The sequence below is a fragment of the Pseudorca crassidens genome, chromosome 14 (assembly GCF_039906515.1).
Source record: "Pseudorca crassidens isolate mPseCra1 chromosome 14, mPseCra1.hap1, whole genome shotgun sequence".
In the NCBI taxonomy this organism is placed as follows: Eukaryota; Metazoa; Chordata; class Mammalia; order Artiodactyla; family Delphinidae; genus Pseudorca; species Pseudorca crassidens.
The window spans coordinates 56,410,104-56,433,118 of NC_090309.1; the positions used below are offsets into that span (position 1 = coordinate 56,410,104).

General features: G+C 37.9%; 2 protein-coding genes and 1 pseudogene across 9 annotated transcripts in view; 1 reads left to right on the forward strand and 2 right to left on the reverse strand.

Moving 5' to 3' along the window:
- Nucleotides 1–10,681, forward strand: part of PREPL (prolyl endopeptidase like) — a 56,675-nt gene extending 45,994 nt beyond the window's left edge. For all 3 annotated transcript variants that reach the window (XM_067703096.1, XM_067703094.1, XM_067703097.1), the window contains 5 exons: nt 2,091–2,307; nt 6,065–6,214; nt 6,620–6,743; nt 7,595–7,668; nt 8,039–10,681. In XM_067703096.1, coding sequence (XP_067559197.1) covers nt 2,091–2,307; nt 6,065–6,214; nt 6,620–6,743; nt 7,595–7,668; nt 8,039–8,128 — 655 coding nt within the window. In that variant the 3' untranslated portion in view covers nt 8,129–10,681. The remainder of the gene's footprint in view (nt 1–2,090; nt 2,308–6,064; nt 6,215–6,619; nt 6,744–7,594; nt 7,669–8,038) is intronic.
- Nucleotides 287–1,741, reverse strand: LOC137205764 (sorting nexin-6 pseudogene; annotated as a pseudogene).
- The window catches only part of SLC3A1 (solute carrier family 3 member 1), a 36,686-nt gene continuing 22,340 nt past the window's right edge, over nt 8,670–23,015 (reverse strand). For 4 of the 6 annotated variants that reach the window (XM_067703098.1, XM_067703100.1, XM_067703099.1 and 1 more), the window contains 6 exons: nt 22,642–22,761; nt 20,594–20,718; nt 19,167–19,362; nt 16,458–16,625; nt 15,329–15,445; nt 8,670–9,305 (listed from right to left, as the gene is read on the reverse strand). In XM_067703098.1, the coding sequence (XP_067559199.1) occupies nt 8,865–9,305; nt 15,329–15,445; nt 16,458–16,625; nt 19,167–19,362; nt 20,594–20,718; nt 22,642–22,761 (1,167 nt within the window). In that variant the 3' untranslated portion in view covers nt 8,670–8,864. The remainder of the gene's footprint in view (nt 9,306–15,328; nt 15,446–16,457; nt 16,626–19,166; nt 19,363–20,593; nt 20,719–22,641; nt 22,762–23,015) is intronic. The other 2 variants (XM_067703102.1, XM_067703103.1) reach the window with 2 other exon arrangements.

Below are 23,015 nucleotides of genomic sequence, written 5' to 3' on the forward strand. Positions count from 1 at the left end.
TGTTCTCTTTCCCCGCAAAATTATGACCTCCAGGACAGAGGATTCTACTTTTTTATATTTTTAAGGCCTGCATTTAGCACAATGTCTGGTAAACAGTAAGCAGGCACTCAAAGCATATTTGTTGAGTCAGTTTTGTTTTTTTTTTAAGGAAGATTTATTTAACAACTAGTCAAAAAATGATACTGTTTTTCCATATTAGGTACTAGAGTCTTGCAAAGCTAACCATTAGATCTATTATAATAGATATTATTGTTTAAATTAGATGATCTTTAAAATCCCTCTTATTTCTAAGATTCTCTATTTTTAAAATTAGAATAAGGTTTCATAACTGACTCATTACTAAATTATGTCACTTAAATTATTAAATCTTTAATATGACACTACCTTTGCATGTTTCAGTTCTGACTCTGCCAGTTCCAGTCATTTTTTCTGAATGCAGCAACTCTTCTTGTCTTAAAATCTCTACGTTCTTGTTTTACAGATACAGATATTTTTTCAAATTTCTGACGGCATAATTGTTGGGACGTTTCTTCCTACAGAACACCTTTATTTTTCACTCTTGCTTTATCCAGTGCTTTATTACCATTTTCATAATCCAGTGGTGACCTAGATCTTAGATAGAGGAGATCCTTAGCTTGAGATTCTCTTAAGTAATATTTTAAAAGGTCAGAAAGTTTGAGGTCCTCATCAGCTGACACTTTTTCTGGTTTTATCAAACAGTTCTGAACCTTTAAGAAAAACTTGCATATATGTAGAAACCTGAGTTCCTAAAGCATATAATGAAGAACCAATTCTACTGTAATCATCTGCAGCGCTTTTGTGGGATCTCATCATCCTGTCAGATTTAGCAGATGCATCCTTAACTCGGTTATGATATTCTAAAAGGAATGTTCGTTCATGCTCAAAGAAATCATCTACATCCTTTACTCAAGAAACAACTACTTCATCTGCTGATTTAACCACATTTTTAAAGAAATCTTCAAGTCTCTCTTTTTTATTTTGTCCTCGCACAGTCAAATGTTGATTATATTCCAGGAAGACATAGAAATTTAAATCTTTCCTCAAAATGAGGTGTGCTGCCACACAACACAGGAACACTTCATGCACTGCAACGGTCTTCTTTTTTTTTTTTTTTTTTTTAACATCTTTATTGGGGTATAATTGCTTTACAATGTTTGCTTTATAACAAAGTGAATCAGTTATACATATGCATATGTTCCCATATCTCTTCCCTCTTGCATCTCCCTCCCTCCCACCCTGGTCTTCTTGAATATTGCCAAATATACTCAGCTTCCAGCTCCTGTTTCATCTTTGTGAATTCTTCCTTTGTCATAGACCCTTCTTGAAGTTTCTGTAGTTTTTCCCTTGAGGCATCAAAATAGGGTCTTGGTGGTGCTTGGAGGGATAATGTAACCTGCATAGTCTTCACTTTCAATGAAGGAATCACGAAGCCAGATAAGTTCCTTGTGTTGTCGAACAACAGAAGACTCATTTTGTTTAAAATTTGGCAATGAACTCTTTGTGTGAACAGTGAATTTTACTTTCTCTCTCTTACTAAGAGCATCAGAAATGTCCACCTGTAGAGCAGCATCACTTTGAAGATCTACATTTATTGCTCTAAGTCCGCGGTCCTCCTCTGAGAGGAAGTCGGGGCTGTCCTGCAGGGTTGGCAGGGCCCGGCACGCCAGGGAAGAGGATGGAGTCGGGGAGGCACAAAGCGAGACATTAGTGCCAGGCCCATGAGGCCCCCATGCCTGCCCCACGCCTGCTGCTCCCCACTGCACGCCCAGGTCTCAGCACAGGCTTGAATCAATTTTTGATTGTTTGTGTCAGGGGTTGGCAAACTTTTTCTCTGAAGAACAAAATAGTAAACATTTTAGGCTTTGCAGGCCACATATGGTCTCTGTTGCATATTCCTGGTTGATATTTTTTCCCCAACCTTTAAAAATGTAAAAATCCTTCTTAGCTCAAGGGCCATACAAAAACAGGACTCTGGGGAGATTTACCCCGCAGACTGTAGTGTGCTGACCCTGATCTATATATCATTTACATTTTTTCCCCACTAAAACTTTTTTGCCCTTTAATTTCAGGGGAGGTGGTGAGTTAGGCCTCCAGTGGCATGCTGATGGCCGTCTAACTAAAAAACTCAATGGCCTTGCTGACTTAGAGGCTTGCATTAAGACACTTCATGGCCAAGGCTTTTCTCAGCCAAGTCTAACAACCCTGACTGCTTTCAGTGCTGGAGGGGTGCTTGTGGGAGCATTGTGTAATTCTAATCCAGAGCTGCTGAGAGCTGTGACTTTGGAGGTAAGTACTCTGCCTCTACGGTTTACAGAATAGGGAGGCGTGAAGTAATAGATGCTCTAAGAAAAATTTTCTGTTACAGTTTTACCATAGCATAGGAGTATAACAAAGCTTTTAAATTTTAAGCATAGAATTACAGCTCTGGGAGAACTTCCCTGACAGTATTCTTTATTGATATTTAAGGATTTCCTCTGAAGGATATTAATGGCTATTCCCACTGATCATTTTTTTATTTGTAAGAACATTTAGAGTTGGTGGAAAAGAGACAAAGCATATACGAAACACCAGATCCAGGAAGTCAGGTCAAGCACACTGACTCTGGAATGTGTGAAATCCTTTGACTCTTCTTGCCCATCAACATTTCAGTCCTGGATTTAGGGCCTCTCTGTTTTCACATACTCTATTCTTATTAATGGTCTTTAGGAATATTTTTCTATATTTCAATTGAAATATCTTTTCCTGTTCTGAAAAGGCTCTATAGTCTTTTCCTGATGTCCAAAGTTATGAAATTATAGCCGCTCATTTCACCTCCATCTTTCTTCTGCTTCCTGGTTAGTGTAGGGGAGAAAGAAATTTTCCTCTTCCCTCTAGGTTCTTCTGGCTGGTCTCAGAATTAAATTGACATGAGACAGATTAACAGGAGAAAAATCAAACAAATGTTTAATAACATGTATACATGGAAGAGACCCAGCAGACTGAGTAACTCACCAAAATGACCAGAATGGTGGCCATGGTTATTCACCTTAAACACCATCTTCAGCTAAAGACGAAAGAGGATGTTAGGGGTAAGACTTCAAGGGGTAGAAGGCAGTTCACATGGAGGTGGAAAAGCAAAAGTTTGATAAACAGATGTTTGCTGGGTTAGCAGAGACCATGGGACACAGAGTGGACTCTGGTCTCTAAGCATTTCCCCACCACAGCTAGTCCATATTTATTATCTGGTGATGTTCCTGTAATACACCCTCTATCTAAATTCTTCAGGCTGTTAGGGAGAATATCAAAGTTTCTTCCTGAGTCTTTTGGGCCTTGATTGTTTTCAGCTTGAAATAATCTGGGGGTGACAAATTTTGTTCTTCTGCAATAGATATTCTAGAAGATAATGACTAAGATGGAGAGTAAATTATTTTCAGGTTTTTTTTTTTTTTTTAAGGGTGTGGGCTATACACTGTGGGCTTGTATTAAGTAAATAACTGTTAAATATTCCTGATCTGTACATCTGTTTTTTAATAGAAATACTAAGTATAGAAGGGAAAAAACTCTATGCACAAAGACAATAATGTCAGAATTATAAAGAAAATGCAACTAACCTTTGACTTTCAGAAATCAGAAAGGAGGGCTTCCCTGGTGGTGCAGTGGTTAAGAATCCGCCTGCCAGTGCAGGGGACACGGGTTCGAGCCCTGGTCCGGGAAGATCCCACATGCCACAGAGCAACTAAGCCTGTGCACCAGAACTACTGAGCCTGCGTGCCACAACTACTGAAGCCCGTGCACCTAGAGCCCGTGCTTTGCAACAGGAAGCCACCGCCATAAGAGGCCTGCGCACCTCAACGAAGAGTAGCCCCCACTCGCCACAACTAGAGATAGCCCGCATGCAGCAAGGAAGAACCAACACAGCCAAAAATAAATAAATAAATTTTTTAAAAAGAAAGAAATCAGAAAGGAAATAATCAGAAATATATAAGAATATTTATCCCACATTGCTTGTAATAGTGAAGAATTGGAGGTAACGCAGTTATCCCACAATTCATTCAAAGTTTGGAGCCCATTATGTCTGACTGGTAAACCTAAGTCATGTGGCTACTCTCACTCTGAGGGAAAGCTGGGAAAGGAACTATCTGGCATTTAGCTCCTCTACAGTGAGAGGCAGGCTGTCTCGTAAGGTTAGGGATATTCCAAATGCAGAAAAGGAGCTAAGATGCTAGGAAGCCAAAAAGAATTGCATTTGCCCATATTTGCTTAATGTTAATAAAAGAGAAAGCTGCAAAACATGTTAACAGAAGATCATATAACTACATGAACAAAGCAGCTCCCATTTTATTAAATGTTTTAATACTGGTTATAAGCCAATGAGTGATATTCTTTTTCAACTTGGATAATTTTCAGATTTTCTTCAATTAGCATTTATTACCTTTTTATAATGTAAAATGTCCAACTGAGTTTATTCATGTGTAGTTGGGGTTTTATTTTTAAATTTTAATTTATTTTATTTATTTTTAGCTGCGTTGGGTCTTCGTTGCTGCATGCAGGCTTCTCTAGTTGTGGCAAGCGGGGGCTACTCTTCCTTGCAGTGGTGGGCTTCTCATCGTGGTGGCTTCTCGTTGCGGAGCACGGGCTCTAGGCACGTGGGCTTCAGTAGTTGTGGCACGTGGGCTCGGTAGTTGTGGCTCATGGGCTCTGGAGTGCAGGCTCAGTAGTTGTGGCACATGGACTTAGTTGCTCAGAAGCATGTGGGATCTTCCTGGCCCAGGGCTCGAACCCATGTCCCCTGCATTGGCAGGTGCATTCTCAACCACTGCGCCACCAGGAAAGCCCTTATTTTTAAGTTTTAATTGTGGTAAAATAACATAAAATTTACCATCTTAACCTTTTTTTTTTTTTTTTTTTTTTGCGGGACGTGGGCCTCTCACTGCTGTGGCCTCTCCCACTGTGGAGCACAGGCTCCGGATGCGCAGGCCCAGTGGCCATGGCTCACGGGCCCAGCCACTCCGCGGCATGCAGGATCCTCCCGGACCGGGGCACAAACCCGCGTCCCCTGCATCAGCAGGTGGACTCTCAACCACTGCGCCACCAGGGAAGCCCCGATCTTAACCATTTTTAAGTGTGTTCAGTTCAGTAGTGTTAAGTACACTCAACGTTGTTGTGCAACCAGTTTCCATAACTCCTCATCTTACAAAACTGAAACTCTGTACCCATTAAATAGCAACTCCCCAATTTCCCCTTCCTCTGGACCCTGGGAACCACCATTCTAGTTTTCTATGAATCTGACTACACTGAGGTACCTCCTATATAAATGGAATCGTACAATGTTTTATATGTCTTTTTTTTCTTTTATATATGTCTTTTTATAACTGGTTTATTTCACTTAGATAATGTTCTCAAGGTCTATTGTGTTGTAGCAGGTGTCAGATTTTCCTTCTTTGTAAAGCTGAATTTCATTGTATCATTGTATTTATATTTTGCTTATCCATTCATCTATCAGTGGACACTTGGGTTATGTCCACCTTTTGGGTATTGTAAATACTGCTGTGAACAGGGGTGTACTCTTCAAGACCCTGCTTTCATTTCTTTTGGATATATACCTAGGAATAGAATTACTGGATCATATGATAATTCTAAGTTTAATTTTTTAAGAAACCAACATACTCTCTGCACCATTTTACATGCCCACCAGCAGTGCACAATTGTTCCAGTTTGTCCACATCCTTGCCAACGCTTTTTTTTCTTATAGTAGCCTAATGGATGTGAGGTGGTGGCATTTATTATGTGAATAAAAGAAACAAAACTAAAGGCAAAAATTGGGAAATTGGAAGATAAATCCTTTGTCATTTAAGGAGTCTGAATACCTTAAAAGCCAGTTATAAATCACAGACCTTGGTTACAGACTGGCTAATAAATCTGGCTCCTGGGAATGTACATAACTTCTTGAGCTTTGTTCTGTGATGTCAGCATGTATATTCATAAAGTATAGTATTTATCTGAAACTCATTTTACCAGTTTATTAATTGAAGTTTAAATTTCTCTGGCTTTTTTTTTTTTTAAGGCACCTTTCTTGGATGTTCTCAACACCATGATGGACACTACACTTCCTCTGACATTAGAAGAATTAGAAGAGTGGGGGAATCCTTCATCTGATGAAAAACACAAGAACTACATAAAACGTTACTGTCCCTATCAAAACATTAAACCTAAGGTAGTGAAAGACAGTTATGATATACTATGCTGAAGTGATAGAGAGAATAATGAAAAGGATATTTACCCGAGCCAAAGCAGGAATTTAGTAAGGCCTTAGATTGTTTCTCCTTATAATACTCACCTTTCAGCCCCTTCTCTGCTCATACTCCATGTTTGTTTCAACTTAATAGCTCAGGAGACTAGATTCAATAAGATCAAGGTCTCACTAGTCAAGAAAAGGTTATTCCAGGTAACAAGTAGTCTAGTATTGTGATGCCACATATCTCTCAAGAATATCAAATGAGAAAAAAAGTTCTAGCACTTAGGGAAAAAGGAATTGGAGGTAATTGTTTTTCATAATCCATAAGGTGGAAAGGGACCATAAGGAATAATATAAATTCTTTGTACATCTCTTTTCTTTCAGCATTATCCTTCAATTCACATCACAGCTTATGAAAACGACGAACGTGTACCTCTGAAAGGAATTGTAAACTATACTGAGAAACTCAAGGAAGCCATCGTGGAGCATGCTAAGGACACCGGGGAAGGTAGGAGACCACCTGGGAGCAGGGGACGTAGCTACATGGACTGTCACCTTCAGTGTACTGCTCAGAGTAGTACTGCAGACCAAATCAGTCACCCATGATTTTAGACAAATCAGTTTTTCCTGTGTCAACTACCCATTTGAAGCAAATGTAATAACTATAACTGCCTCGCCTGTTTTTCAAAGGACAGCATTAAAATAAGGTAGGGAACGCACAAAGAAAAAAGTAAATTTAAATATCTACATAACTTGGAGGTGTACTATCATACCATATCATATCATTCATTCTTTAACAAAATTAATTGAGCTGTTATTCTTGGGAATCTCTAAAAACAAATTCTGAAGTTTTTGCTCTGCAGCTTCAGTGCCCAAACTAGCAACTTTAATTTTCTCTAGATCTTTCCATTTTATTAGACAAGAACTCTTACTGTTTTTCCTTGCCAAGACATGCCAGGACCTTCTGGGCTCAGGGTTGGAGGGTCTCACATACAAGTTTCCAGACAGTTGCCCTGTATTCAGTTCTGTGTCTCACTTTCACTCATTGCTATAGTTGGTGTTTGCAGGTCACAAGCCTCTCAGATTCCGTAAGACCGATTGGCTTCCTTCTCCATGTAGCCCTGTAGTCTCTTCCATCCAGCTTCCTCTGCCTCTGGGCCTCCTCCTGCTTTTCCTGTTTCAAGAATTTGTTTTCTACTGCTCTCCCCAACTCTCCTGTCTTCGTTGTTGGTGGTGGTCGTGGCTTATGCCTTTCTCCTTCGCTGTTATTTTAATAGAGTGCTTGGAAGGAGCCGGGTGAAATGGGTGGGTCTCAGTTGGCCGAAACCTTCTAATTGTTTCATATGTTAACTGTTTCAGGTTATCAAGCCCCCAATATTATTTTAGATATTCAGCCTGGAGGCAGTCATGTGATTGAGGATTCTCACAAAAAGGTATGCTATCAAGCCCCTTTAAGTTGACAGATCCCCAATTAGTGATGTGTTGTACTCAGCCTTTCAGTGGTTACAGCAGGGTTTGTGCCGGCTGCTTCACCAACTGTCAGGTCTATGGCTGAGACCTGAGGGGGAAGGAAGAACTCAGAGTCAATAAAGAGAAAAGGTACTTGATACAGGAGCTCTGTCAGAGAAAGTAGTTGAATCTCAGTTGTGGGGAGCCTTCTGCCTCTGTGCCAAATAAAAAGTACCTTTGCCATAAATTGCTGACTTCAGGGTTAGGTGAAGATGGATGGACAAGGAGAGACTTGAACACTGGAGTTGTACCACAAAGGCCTTCTATCTAATTTTTTAAATGTGTTTCTTTTAGATTACAGCCCAAATTAAATTCCTGTATGAGGAACTTGGACTTGACAGCACCAGTGTTTTCGAGAATCTTAAGAAATATCTAAAATTCTGAAATGCTGCATTCAGTGGAAATTGGAAACACACTGAAATATTTCATAGTCATATTTCCAGTTACATTAACAAAAGTGAGTTTTTTAAGTTAGTAAATAATTTTTAAAATTTGCTTCTCTGTCCAGATTTTGTTTTGTATACAGCTCACTTGCTTATACCGTTGTCTCCATTGATGCACACGCCCCTTAACCTAGGAAAGTAGTTTTCAAACCATGCTCTGTAGAAGGACATAGAGAAGGGAGTGAAGGAAGGATTGGTGACAGCAGAACTTTCCCCTTTCCCGCATCAGAACAGGTTTGTTTTACTCTGATTTTCTTTGAACAGTTTACAAATCAAGGTCCTGCTTCTTTGCTAGTGAACATTTTTAGATACTCTAGCAGTTAAGTCATCCTCCAGTTTCTGTACCTGCATTTTATGGAAGAAGATGATATTCCTCACATTAAAATTCATTAGATCTCTCTAATATTCTGGAGTCCTAAGGTGCTCTGATCATCTCTTATTGATGCTAACTCAAAAAAATTACAAGTTCCTGCAAGGGATAATTTTCTTTTAAACACTTTATTATTCTTGAAAAACATTTGAGAACCTATCCTAAAGCAGTTTCACTCAAGCTACAGAAATATCTAAGAATTACCGATCATAAAGTTCACCCAGCAGCATGCTGCTGTACGTGAAGTTACTGCAAATGCTTACAATAGAACAGAATGCCAGCGTCGCCATCTCTTTCACAGAGGTGCCTAACACAAGCTGTACAGTATGTTCAATACACTGGAATAGCATGCCCGGTTGGAAACAAAACATCTATCTTGGAATGCTGTTTGGTGATGAAGGAGATTCCTCGTGTTGTATTCAAGGATGAGTCCTTCTCCTTTGTCCAGTGTAATGGCATGCGTATCAACTTCACGGCCTTTGTAGGCAGAATTGGTACTTAACCTTATCCTTACTCTTGTGGGAATATCTGAAATCATTTCCTTTAGATTTAGCAGTGATAAGTCTCCAAAATTCAGAACCATGAGGAAGACTCTGTCTATGCCGTCCAGCTCTCTTGTGTACACAACAGAGTGGTTGTCATTCCTCAAGTAGCAAAACCAGCCCCTGCTGAGGAGCAGCTCATTGGCATGAAGCAGACTTAATTCTTGATATAACTTCAGTGCTGATCTGGGCTGAGTCTTTTGGACCTATTTTTTTAAAAAAGAATATTCACATAAATGTTTGATTCTAAGAGTATCAAATAAGGAATTATTTCCCCAGAAAACTTGCTTCTATTTTAACCCTTAAAACAACTACCAACTTTTAAGTATTAATAAGTAGGTAAGAATAGTTTATTTAACTACCGATAGAAACTACAAATTCAGGGTTTCACCTTGTCTGGGAGTGACTGCTGCGTGCACAGTTCTCTGCTACATCTTGGCCAGAGCTGATGTAGAGGCCAAATTTGACTCCACTAAATGTCCGTGTTTAAGTTAATGGATATTTAACTTGCCTAAAGAAAGTCCCTTTATGCTATATTTAACTGGCAGAAAAGCAGCCATCATGGCCATGGACTCCGAGCACCTCTCGTGAACTGGAGCTTCTCTGTTCTCTTCTGTAGAATAATGTGTAGGTTGGTGTAACATTAACAGATGCTAATTATGAACAGAAAATTGCAGAAACGGATGCAAAGCAAAATGCTGCCTAAAGTGAAAGTTAAAATATGCCCATTAAAGAAGATTGGGATTAATTTTAACAGCTGTATAAAATATACATAATTTAATGTACTTTTCTTGTTTTCCTTTAACATTTTAAGCATCTTGTTATATTAAATGTCATTTTAATGGCAGAATAATATTCTAATGAATAGTTATACGATACTTAATCATTCCCTTTCATTTTGACATTCAAGTTTCTAATATGCTTCCCACATATTTGGATTATTTATTTAAGATATAAATATCAGAAAGACAATTATTATGTCAAGGAGTATGGATACTTGATACATAATGCCAAATTTGTCTTCATAAAAGCTGTTGCCAAATCAGTGATAGCATTCATTTCATTGTAGTCTTGCCAGCCATGTTGACCTCAGAGGTACTGGTGGTTGTTTGGGGCAGGTGCGTAATGTGTGGTGTTTAGTGAATATCTAATGAATGTCTGAAAAAAATGTTTATTCTGTGTTTATCAGGTACAAAGGTGTTTATGGTACATGTATATGGTATATGTATATGACTTGTCAAATTACTACTAACGTTTTCTATAGCCTTAGATAATGCATGAAAAAGCATACTTCAGTGCCACTCACATAAGAAGTGCCCAGTAAGTGTTAACTATTATTTTTGTCTACTTCATTTACCACTTTCTAGAAGTATGTTGAAGTGTCTCTCTGTAATTGTTGATTTATCAGTCTTTAATTGCATTTCTCATAGTACTTGTTTTATACATTTTGAAGGTATTGTTAGATGCATAGATTCATGATTTATAGGGGAATGTTCTTTCATCAGTTTTTGAAAATCACCTTTGTCTCATGCTTTTCATATTGAATTCTATTTTGTCTGCTATTAAATATTTCCACATCTGCTTTTTGTAACTATATTTTTTTAAATAGAAAATTGCATGCATACAATATAAAATTCAATTATAAGAATAATATATAAATGGTTTTCTTCAACACTATCCCCTAGCTTCCCATTTTCTCTCCCAGAGATAGACGCTATAATTGTTTATATTCTTTCATTTTATGTTTCATATGAAATACATTCTGTGCCTATGCAGACATAGGTAGACATACTTTTCCCTTGTTTACACAATTAGTGGCATGTTACCATTATGTACGCTGTTTTTTTAATTATTTAGTACATGTTAGAGGTGGTCTCTTATCAATGCACAGAGAACTCCCTCATTCTTTTTCACAGCTGCGTACTTGTCTCTCATATAGATTAACCATAATTGATTCAACTGGCTTTCTATTGACGAAATATATAAATCATTTCCAGAGTCTTCTGCTATTAAGAACAGTGCTCCACAATCCCACTACTGGGCATATACCCTGAGAAAACCATAATTCAAAGAGTCATGTAAAAAAAAAAAAAAAAGAGTCATGTACCACAACGTTCATTGCAGCTCTATTTACAATAGCCAGGACATGGAAGCAACCTATGTGTCCATTGACAGATGAATGGATAAAGATGTGGCACATACATACAATGGAATATTACTCAGCCATAAAAAGAAACGAAATGGAGTTATTTGTACTGAGGTGGATGGACCTAGAGACTGTCATACACAGTGAAGTAAGTCAGAAAGAAAAATAAATACCATATGCTAACACATATATATGGAATCTAAAAAAATAAAAAATGGTTCTGAAGAACCTAGGGGCAGGACAGGAATAAAGATGCAGACGTAGAGAATGGACTTGAGGACACGGGGAGGGAGAAGGGTAAGCTGGGAAGAAGTGAGAGATTGGCATGGACTTATATATACTACCAAATGTAAAATAGATAGCTAGTGGGAAGCAGCCGCATAGCACAGGGAGATCAGCTCGGTGCTTTGTGACCACCTAGAGGGGTGGGATAGGGAGGGTGGGAGGAAGACATAAGAGGGAGGAGATATGGGGATATATGTATATGTATAACTGATTCACTTTGTTATAAAGCAGAAACTAACACACCACTGTAAAGCAATTATACTCCAATAAAGATGTTAAAAAAAAAAATACCAATTGGATAGGTTAAAAATGTTATATAAATTTATATTTCTTTTAAAAAAACAGTGCTGCAGTAGAGATCCTTGAATTTTCCACATGTGCAAGTATTCCTAGATACAGATATCTAGGAATGAAATTACTAAATTAAAGGGTATGGTGCATTTTTTTGTTTTGAAAGCTACAGCCAGGTGGCAAGGTTTGTTTTTGTTAGCATTTACCTGTAATATCTTTATTTTAATTCTTTCTCTGTCCTTTTGTTTTAGCTATATCTCTTATGTCAGATTTTCTTTGTTTTCTAATCTAAGAGTTTATATCTTTTAATAGGTGAATTTAACCCATTCATATCTGTGATTACCATAAGTTTAGACATAATCCTGTAGCCTTATTTTTTATTTTAGTTGTACTAATGTTTTATTTTAGTTGTACTAATGTTTTATTTTCTTCCTTTTTAGCTTTTTATTGGATCAATTGGTTTTCTTTATGTAATTTTTTTCCTTCCAGTATCGTTCAAAAATTACACATTTGTGTCTTTTCTTCTGATGGTTACCCTTAAAACTGTAATAACCATTTAAAACATATGTTTTTCAACATACAGAGCAGTGCTGTCCAGTAGAACTTCCTGCAGTGCCAAAAGTTCTGTTTCTGTGCTGTACAATATGGTAGCCACTAGCTACTGAGCACTTGAAATGTTGCTAGTGTGAAACAGGAACTGAACTTTTAATTCTGTTTTAGTAGTCACAGTGGTTAGTGGCTACTGGACAGCTCAAATCTAGAGTGAGTTACTGTTTCCATCCTTGTAAAGTGCGTTAGCCTGCGCACATGTGCCTTTGCTCACTCAAACACACACACACACCCTCCCTGCCACCACTTCCCAAATAGAAAGAAATCACTAAGATTTTTACTCCAGAATACCTTATTTTACATTATGTATCAAAAATTATTCATCCTTAAGTTTTGTTGGTTCCTTTCCTCACTATGTTTTATACATCATGTCCACCTTTTAGATTCCTTTTTGGTTTTGTTGGAGTCCCCAATTTCTCTTTCAGAAACTGGCTATATATGGTAAAATTTGGGTCCTTGCTTTTCCATCTCTGTTTTGCTCCTGAATGCTAGTTTGAATGGATATAGGATTCTTTGTTTAGAATCAAGTTTCCATTACAACTTTGAAGGTAAAGTTCTAATGTGTTTTAGTATCGAGTTGAGAAGTCTGATGACAGTCCAATCTTCAGTCCTTTTCTCAGGCAATCTACTTCCGAGTTTGGTTTCTTTCTGTATATTTTTAGGTTTTCTCTTTATTAGTCTCTGTTCTTTTCTAGAATTTGTTTTTTGTTATATGTTGGAATTTCTAGATTTATTCTCCACATATCAAAAATTTTCTCTTTATACTGTTAACTTCTTTGCCTTTTTGTTTTCCATTTCCCTTGGAATATCAATGTCTTTTGTTACATGCAATGCAAATGAAAAGCCCTTTATTATTGCTATCAATTTACTATGGTGTTTCGTATTTTGATCGTGTATTAAAATATAATCATGTTGTGTTCTAAAAAGAAAAAACTTCTTTGTCTTTTTACAGTACACTTTGGGGTAAACCCTTGAGTCAGTTTTCCAGCACACTAATTAGAACTTCTATTTTATTGTTTATTTTGACAATATTTTCATATTTCTAAGATACCTAATCACTTCTTTAAAAGAGTGCTACATAAAACAAGGGCTACATAAAACAATAGTCTCTCAGGGAGGGAGCAGTTTTACTAATAATGAAGTCTTATGTTACATTTTCTTCGCTTTCTACAATGTTTTGTTAGGAATGGTGTTTCTCTTTCATGGCCTTAATTTTTCTCAAATGTAGTGTGATTTTTGGTGATTCATTTCCTTTTGTATTTGATACTCCTTGTTTGCCTGTCTTCAGTTGCCTGCCTCTACTAACTGTGAGAAGCCAACTTGGAGGTATGTCTGGTTTGTCTTTGGGGTGTAGGGGTTCTTTTCCTGTTTAATGGTGACCAGCTACCTAGGGTCCTACCCTCCTTTTAAGGCCTCTGTGAACTGAGGAGTAAAAACTCTTACTTTGGAGATCATTCCTCAGTGAATCATCCCAGGGAATTAGGTTTTCTTCTCCGTTTCTTTCTTCGACTGTGCTTGTAGAAGTTTAACACTATTTCAAGCTTTGCTCTACTCATTCAACACGAGTATGATCACCAAACAGGCCCTGAGTTTTTTCCTCAGGCAAATTCTGGGGCAGCCAATTGCAGCGGTGGATGAATTCCTGCAGTGCTCTCACCTGTACCTGTCAGTGCTGTTTTCTCCTGTGTATTTTAGATTATAGTTTCTATGCTCTTGTTTCTTTGTAATCTTAATTTTACTTTCTATCTTCTAGAAAGTACCTAAATTCTCACCTTGTTCTAGAGCTATTATGGAGGTGTTTTATTAAAATGGCATTGCCTGGGACTTCCGGTTATTTGATTATGGTTTAGCATCCCTCCAAGCATTACTCATGATCATTTTAACGACCTGACTGATCTGACCATTATTTTAATTTGCATTTACATTTTTCCATCTTTGCTGCTGTACTTTTTTATGTAGGATTTCTTACATATTGGATTCAAATTGGCCTATGGGAATATTTTGGACATTTGGACGTAAGGAAAATCAGTAAGTGCACTTAATCCAAAACACAAATGTTAATATACAATTTTTGTGTTTCACGGACCTATGACCATAAAAAACAAAGTTATCACTGGGGTGCTTGGATCAGGGAGATGTGGGAACCAGGAGGGTTTGCCTGAAGTTCCGTATCAGAATAATCTGGGGATTGTTTTCAAAATACTTAGTAGATGCTATAAAACTTGTATCCTCATGTGATGCCAGTAATTTCTCTCCCCATTAAATAGTTCAGATTGTTTTCCAGTGAAAACACCTGAAACTCACCTAAAGCCATTTCACATTTTTCTGGTCTAAGGAAATGTGTTTAGCACTTTGCTGGAATTAATGCATTCCTGTTTAAGAAATTTGTTTGCTGAACTTGGCTAAGTTGATCACCATGAGAACAGAAAATAGTATAGGCAAAAGCTGAAGGGTATGCTTTTCCAGAACAGCTACTTTTAGGGATTATTCATGCTTCAGTTTCTGTAGGTAAACAGCCTTGCTCTCAAGAATCTTACCCTCGATTGATTGATCTCCTACTTTCTTTCCTTCCTTTGGGGGGTGGAATGGAGAAAGGATAGCAGGCTTGCTGGAAGCCCTCCATAAAATGTTCTTAATATTTCATAGCTCAAAGTCATTCCAATGAAGAGTTGTGTATTCTGTATGATACTTCAGATGGTACACTTCTGCACCAGTTTGTATTTCCACAAAAACATGATTTACAAACTCCTTAAAAATGAAAACTGCAAAAGAAGTCTATGTGATTGATTTAAAGAGCATCAGTTAAGGTTTTAGACAACTCAAGGTGAGTGTATGTTGTCAGCAACATGAACTAATTTCCTGTTCTGGAGTTAGCATGAAATTTTCATTGATACTTACATCAACATTCACAGTGTGGTAATCTGAACTGGTGGGTAACCAGGTGTGATTGCCTTCAGAAAAACCAGCATTTGAGCTATTGTCCCACTGCATTGGTGACTTTGAGAGAAGAGTATCCTATGTCAAAAGACCATAAAGAAAAAAAACAGTGGTCTGGTTATTTAAAAGAAATGTAATTTGGCCATAATTTACTTCAGAAGTATTTAATTCCCTATATTTCTCAGCTAGTACTCAAATTCATTAGCATTCATAACGAAAAGGCCTTAATATTCAGTACATAAACCCGTTTTACACTTTCAATTGGAAAATAGTTAATGACATCTTGAGTGTAAATAAACTACTAACAACATTGATACATGCTTGGAATCTTTGCTGCTTTTCCCTAAAAATGAGTGATGTAGGATTTCAAAATGTGCCATTTACAAACTCATTATAATGTGATACAGTGATCGGTGAATTCAGGCATGCAGCCATGTACAGGTGAGCCTAGACTGTATCCTTTTTAGCCTGGTTATCGCATGAGTGCACACACAAATTTAGGAGCTTACATAGAAAAGGTTTCATTGTGACTAAATATTAGGGAAATTGGATCTCACCATTGAAAGCTAACCATACAAATTATAGCTTCAAGGTCTTTCACTGCCCAGCAACACAATTGTGAGATCCATAGCCTCAAACAAAAAACAAAATTTAAACTTCTCAGGCCTAAGGCTGTCCATTACATTTGTTAGCACAAGGATTCTTCCTTTTATGTTATGGCCAAGCGAGATCTAGCAATACAGACAAGCACTATAATAAATGTTCTTAACTCCATGTTTCAGGTAGAGGGCATTCGAAACTCAAAACATGGCTTCTTAAATTTTAGTGCACCTGAGAATCAGCTGGAAAACATCTTTGAAATGCAGATCGTGGGCTCTACACAAGAAATTCAGTTGTGTGGCTCAGCAAGCAGCATTTTTAACAAGCTCCCCAATCAAGAAAGCTGGAAAATTCTCACTGCCTAACAAACAGTGAGAAACAAAAGCTAAGTAATCACGATTTTCAGCAGCAGAATAGAAATAGTAAGTTTTCTGATTTGGCAAAAAAATGAGGATTTGGTGTGGTGCATGGTTAAGTTATATTAACTTACAACATCATAGGTTTCATTGAGATTTGTGGCTAAAATATTTCTCATTCCTATTTCTTCCCCGTAGTAAGTTATGGGAGTTCCAGGCAGTGTGAACACAAGCATGTTCATGATGTTGACATATTGTTTCCCCAGACGAGAAGTCAGCCGGTCATTGTCTGGTCCGCCAGTCTGAAAGGCAGATACTTTATTTTAAGAGCACAGCTCTATACAGTTTGCTGAAAGATTTACCCTATTTCACAAAAAGTCCACCAGGCAGAAAAACATGGTTAACCATGGGTACCTTCATATCAGCAAGCCTGCAATTGAGTCCTAACCAGTTCCTTGCTGTACAATTGACTATCTGACTGACTTGGCCATTATGATCAACAAAATGGTGATAACAGCTTACTTCACATTCATATTGCAAATAAGATGAAATGTAGGAGGGTACATACTAATATTTTTGCACATTTGGATTAAGAGAATATTGACAGGAAAGGAAACAAGTGTTTCCTCCAAGGAGGGAACAGGTGGAGGGGACTGGGGTGAGAGAAAGACTTCTGATCTGTCCCTTTGTGTGTGTGTGATTTTTGAACTATTCAAAAAATTAAGTTAAAAGGTAAATCAACTTTTACAAAAATATTTACAGTCTAAGAAGAAATTTTGTACAGGACTTTGTATTTTTAAATATATTTCTTTGTTAAATGTTCTGATTACATATTTTAACATCTAGTCGTTATTTAAGAGTTTATTTAAATCACCTAACCTTTCCATTTTACAAATGATGAAACAAGCTCTGAGAGACTGCATCATTTATTCAGGTTAAGGTCATGAGGCAGAACCAGCCTTTGAACTTGAGTCTGAGAATATGAACTTGGTTGTTAGAATTCAGGAAAAAGGGAGCTTGCTTTTTTATTCTTTAGATTTACTAAAACTGTCTTTACAATTATCTTTTTATAGACCATTGTATTTTTCTATTTTTATGGCCAGAAAATTAGGTCAAACTTTTCCACCGTTTATTCTTTTCATTATCTCAAAAGCATCTGACAAGAAACCCTGTGATTTCTCAAGTCTTCTGAACCTAGATCACTTTTCTTTCTCAGAACTGAAATCAAGATTAGCATTGGACAGAGATCAGGGCCTCTCACAGGCTGAGATCCAGTTGCCTATGATATGAGACTTTGAGTATATGAAAAAACGTGCTACATTATAAAATTTGTATAGAGAGGGGGTACTTCTGGAATGGTGGAGTAAGGACCTCCAAAAATCTCTAGCATGAAAGCAAGGAGAATGCTGGCAAAAACTGTAAAAATCCACTTTTTCAGAACTTGGAAATGAAAGGCTTACAACAATACAAGGAGTGTTCAAGAAAAACAGCTGGATCTCAGAAGAGCAAGCTTTGTATCATTTTAACTGGCCATAATCTCATGCCCCTCCCCTCAGATTCAAGATAGCCTTGAAAACCAACAGAAAATGTAAAACCCAGCAGCCTAGTAGCCACTGGAGGACCAAAATAGGTTTTGAGTTCATCAAAAGCTCCATCTCTAGAGAACTGGCACTGTTCGACCTTTCTAGCAGCTCACTTTTGGTTGGGTTTTTTCTTTATCTGATCTGACTCAAAGCTAACTGTGCAGATTGTCTTATCCCCAAGGCATTTGCCAAAAACAATCAGCAGCAATTGATTATCAATACTTGCCTGAGGTGGTGTTACCAACCTGGGCTAAACAGAGACTGACCAAAAAACTTTAAAGTTAGGAATAAGATGACCATAAAGGGCTTTGAAAGCCTCTGACATTTTCCTGGAATCTAGAAGCCTACACACATGCACAGGGCTGCACAGGTAGCCAGGGAAGCCCCAAGAATCTAATCTCTCCCCTCTGGCTAACCCTGAAACACAAGCAGAAAGGAAAGACTAAGGCGGAGCTGTAAGCTGCCTGCCAAAGTGTTGAAAGCATGCCCACCCCGCACACAGCCCTCAGCAAAGGCTGGGAGACTTACAGGTTCAAGGCATCTAAGGAATCTTAACAATCACTAGCTGACCAAGCAGAGACTTCAGTGGTCACACACAACAAGTAACACAGATATTACAGAATTAATCCAAGAAAGTCACTGAAGAAACAAAACACTGGAGAGGGGAGAATGTGATTTCCAAAATTTCTATACTTACTATTTAAAATATCCAGTGTTCAACAACAAAAAAGAATACAAGACATGCAGAGAACCAGGGAAGTATGGCCCATACAGAGGGGAGAAAAGCATCAACAGAAAAGTTGGCTGAGGAAACCCAAACATTGGACTTAGTGGACAATGACTTTAAATCAGCTCTTATACGTGTGTTCAAAAACTAAACAACATCTACAGGATTCTTTAAAAGTATGCGAACAATGCCTTATCAAATAGATACTGTCAATAAAGAGAAATTATGAAAAAAATTACAGTTGAAAAATACAATAAAGGAAGTGAAAAATTCCCTAGATGGGCTGGACAGATTTGAACTGGCCAAGGACTCAGCAAATGAGACAGCCCAGTTGAAATTATCTAGTCTCAGAACCAGAAGGAAAAGAATGAAGAATGACAAGAACCTGGTCAGGAGCTGGGATGCATCTGGCTCACTAAATCACAAAATGAAGGAAAGGTGAAGGTCACTTAGAGACAAATGTGCCCCTTGTTTCAGAGGACTACTCAGCAAGCACACCAGCACCGTATGCTGAGCTGCGCATAAGGACTTACCATCCAGTTAGGCCATTTTCCTTCTGGCATGTTTTCCATCCAGGATGTGATAACCTCAAACACACTGTTCCCAGAAGGCATGTCTAGTTTACCGAGGTAACTGTTGAAGGGAAAATCTGCTTCTTGGATAAAAGGCAGACCGTAGTACATCATGGTCTTGGCAATGTTCTCTCCATGGGCTTCAGTCCCCATGAACCTGTAAGAGTTGGCAGTGCAGTGACATCAGGGCCTGTCAGGAGACTGGGAAAGTGCTTTGCAGCTGCTGTGTCTCATGGACAGGATGTTGGGAGGTGAATGCATACTGTTAACAGTATTGGCTAGGGCTCACTAGGAAGCAGAATCAAGCCAGATGACTAAGAAATGGCACACTGGGTCACCTGGCAGTTTCTCATATTAAACCCAAAGACTAGCTTAATACTAAGCCATGTCTAAAAGAAACACGTTTGGATCTCAGTCAATACTGTTCTTTTCCTTCTAACTCTGAATGAAACTCAGTAACTTGCAGGAAGACTTTATTTAGCAATTCTCATCACTCCACTTAGAATGTACAGTATATGTCTGCATATAAGGTAAGAGGGGTTCCCCCAAATTCCCCTTGTATTGGAATCCCTATAAAGTCTCACTTTATTATTGGGGTGCACTCTCAGTTGTTGAAAACCAAACACTCTTCAGGGAAGACATATTAGCCTGAAATGACCCACATCAATGCTGGTTTTAGCTGTTTGAGACATTACATTAACGGATAAGTTACATAGTATCTGGAGCGCGCGTGTTTCAGTTCCAGTCCCATCTCTGCGGCCACTACCTATGTGACCATTACCTGCATGCTCAGAGTCTCAGTCTCCTCATCTGTAAAGTGGGAATAGTGATCAGAGGACCTACTTTAAGGAGAAGAAATTTCTTGAACTCCTTTTCCACTGATTCTATTGGGTAATCTATATAAACACAATAAGAGTTAAATTCATTGAGTGTTTATTATGTGCCAGGCATTGTTTTAAGTGCTTCACAGACATTATCTCATGTAATCTCACAACAACCTTATGGGGGTGTCATCATCACTTTTTCATTGTTGAGAAAACTGAGACATGTTAACTAACCTAACAGCTAACAGTTTAGTTGGAACATTTGCATGCTAACAGGTCAAATAATGATAAAAAATAGTAATGGTTAATGACTAACCTTTGGATATTATCTTTTAATTAATCTTCACAAAATTCCTGTGAATAAGTACTGTGGGATTTGCTTCATTTTACAAAAGAGGAAACAAAATCAGCAAAGTTAAGGAACGTGAGAGACTATACCAGGCCCTAGCATAACTGAGTTATGATACATTGTAATTATGCGGTTTATTAAATTATAACTGTATCTCTTAAGAATGCTTGGTTATGAGGGATAAAGTGCAGATATCACACTGCGCCCGTGGTTACCTGTATCTCCCAGGCTCCCTGCTGTACTGGTCCATTGTCTGCCGGAAGCTGCGGACAATGTCGTGCATTCCCACCTGTGTGGTGGTGAAGTCATGGTACAGCTCCGAGTAGTGAGTGACTGTGTCCTTTGAAAACAGGACAGCATGGTTACCATCATGTCAAATGCCCATAGCTGGCCTCATGTGAATACGGACTGTCTCTTCAAAGGGCTCAAGCTGAGACACACATGCTCAAAGATGGTCCTAGGACTTATGCTGCTCAAGGGAATTTGTGGATGGAAAAGAACATTAGAAACTATTAGTGTTTCATTTTGTGTATAAAATATTAACTAAAATCTAGTAAACAAGTTAAATTTTACTAAACACCTAAACACTGATTACAAATGTATTTAATAAAATCCTCCTAAACATTTTATTGTCCCAAATACACCAGACATTTTTAAACGCAAACAAAACAAATTATAGAGTGTATTATTACATTATCTGCTTACAAAACTATTAATATCATGCATTTAAATTTGTTTCTTTACCATTTCTGTCCTTTATTCTTACCGTTATACATTTCCAGGGTTTTAGTAATTTTTTGTGATACTCATTCTCTGCCTTCCTAGGGTTACAGTAATCTTCTGGAATCAAAGTAAAAGATTATGTCTAATACAGGCTCAGTTTGTAAGTCCTGGGTTAGGACGTGGACAGGCTAGAGAGTCCATGAGTTGCTATCCATTCAGTGGACCCCTTTTTTATAAGTGATTTTCCCTTGCTAGATCAAGGGAAGTTTTTTGAAATCTTAGATGTCTTCCGGAAATTACATGTTATTTAAGTTTTTCTTGGGTAGCACACAAAACCCATTGTTCTGATCATTTGTCTTGACTGGAAACATATGCCTGTCTTAGGACATCTTATTATAATTAGCAAGGTTATTTTGAGATTTCTTCTCCTCCAAGGATAAGTGCTTATCTTTGGGACAACTGGCTAATACACAACCATTTTTCCCCTTCATTTTTCCTTTCTACTGGAAATCATGTGCAACAAAAGAAAAAAAAAGCTTAATCATAAACTTTGGTTCATGACATGGTCTCATAATTAGCCCATGCATGGCCAGCTTCCCTTTGTTACTCAGGACTATCAAGCTGGTGACCATATGAATTTAATTTTACTTTCTAAAAAGGGCATCATGCTATATATAATAATTTTAGATTTTTTTGCTGCACGTTATATCACTAAGATTGACCCATATTGCTGTGTCACTATAATTCATTTATTTTGACATTTCATTGTGTAAATGTACAAATCCCTTATTTTGGAATGCATTTAGGACTACTGTCTACTTGCCCATTGAAAACAGAGAGACTGTAGAATGGTGGTCAACTAGAGGAGTGAGGGGGGCATGGGATTATTACTCTCTCACGTGTGACATGGGAGGAAGGTTGAGAACCACTGGTGTGGAAGCACAAAGAGCCCAAATTCTGCAGCAGGCTTGGGTGGAATTCTGTTTATCACCTCTGTCACCCTGATAAATTAATTTCTCTAAGATTTGCTAAATGGGGATCATAAAACCTCACAAGATGTTGAGAGAGTTAAATGGATACAACAAATAGCATACAACTGACACTCAGCAAGTGTTAGTTCCCTTCCCTTCTACCTGTGTGTCCTTTAATGACTACAAAAGCACTTGGGGAATTTAGGCCGCCTCCCCTGAGCTTGAGTGATTGACAAAATCACAGTGAGTAAGTTATGGCCTTCGGTGGAGTCCACACTGTCCATGCCCTCCAGAAACCTCGTCTTCGAGGGACTCCTATAGGGATCACTCAGGAGGAAGCAGTGGAAGGAAATATCTGGTCACATGCATTTGAAACTCCTCTGTATTTTCTAAAGAAAATGATTCAAAACACTTCCCTCTGGTAAGTGGTGTCTCAGGCTAAAAAAGACAACACTCTGATGACATTTTCAGAAAAAAATATACATATATAACATTTTTAAATATATAAATATATGTTTGTTTAAAAATATATTTTTAAAACATATATACGTATATGTTTAAAACTTTACCGGGATTTGGTTCTTATTCACTTGGGCCTCGTCTCTCAGATGCTTTGCTTCTAGAAGAAATTGAACAGCATCGAAGCTAAAGCCATCGACACCCTTTGAGAGCCAAAACTGTATAATTTCCTAAACATGAAGAAGTGAAACACTTGGTTACGTTAACCACACATTGTTGTCATAAGGTTTAATAAAGGCCTTGTCTGTTAATGACTTCCATCATAAAACAGTCACCTCCACATATAAAGCAAGCACAGCACTCGTATTCTTACCTATTTAGCACCACAGTGTCTGAGCATAATGAACTTTGAATAACTGCATTTATGGGCTCCCGTTCTTCTCTCATATTTGAATTCAGAATGTTACATTTGTAATTGATGCTA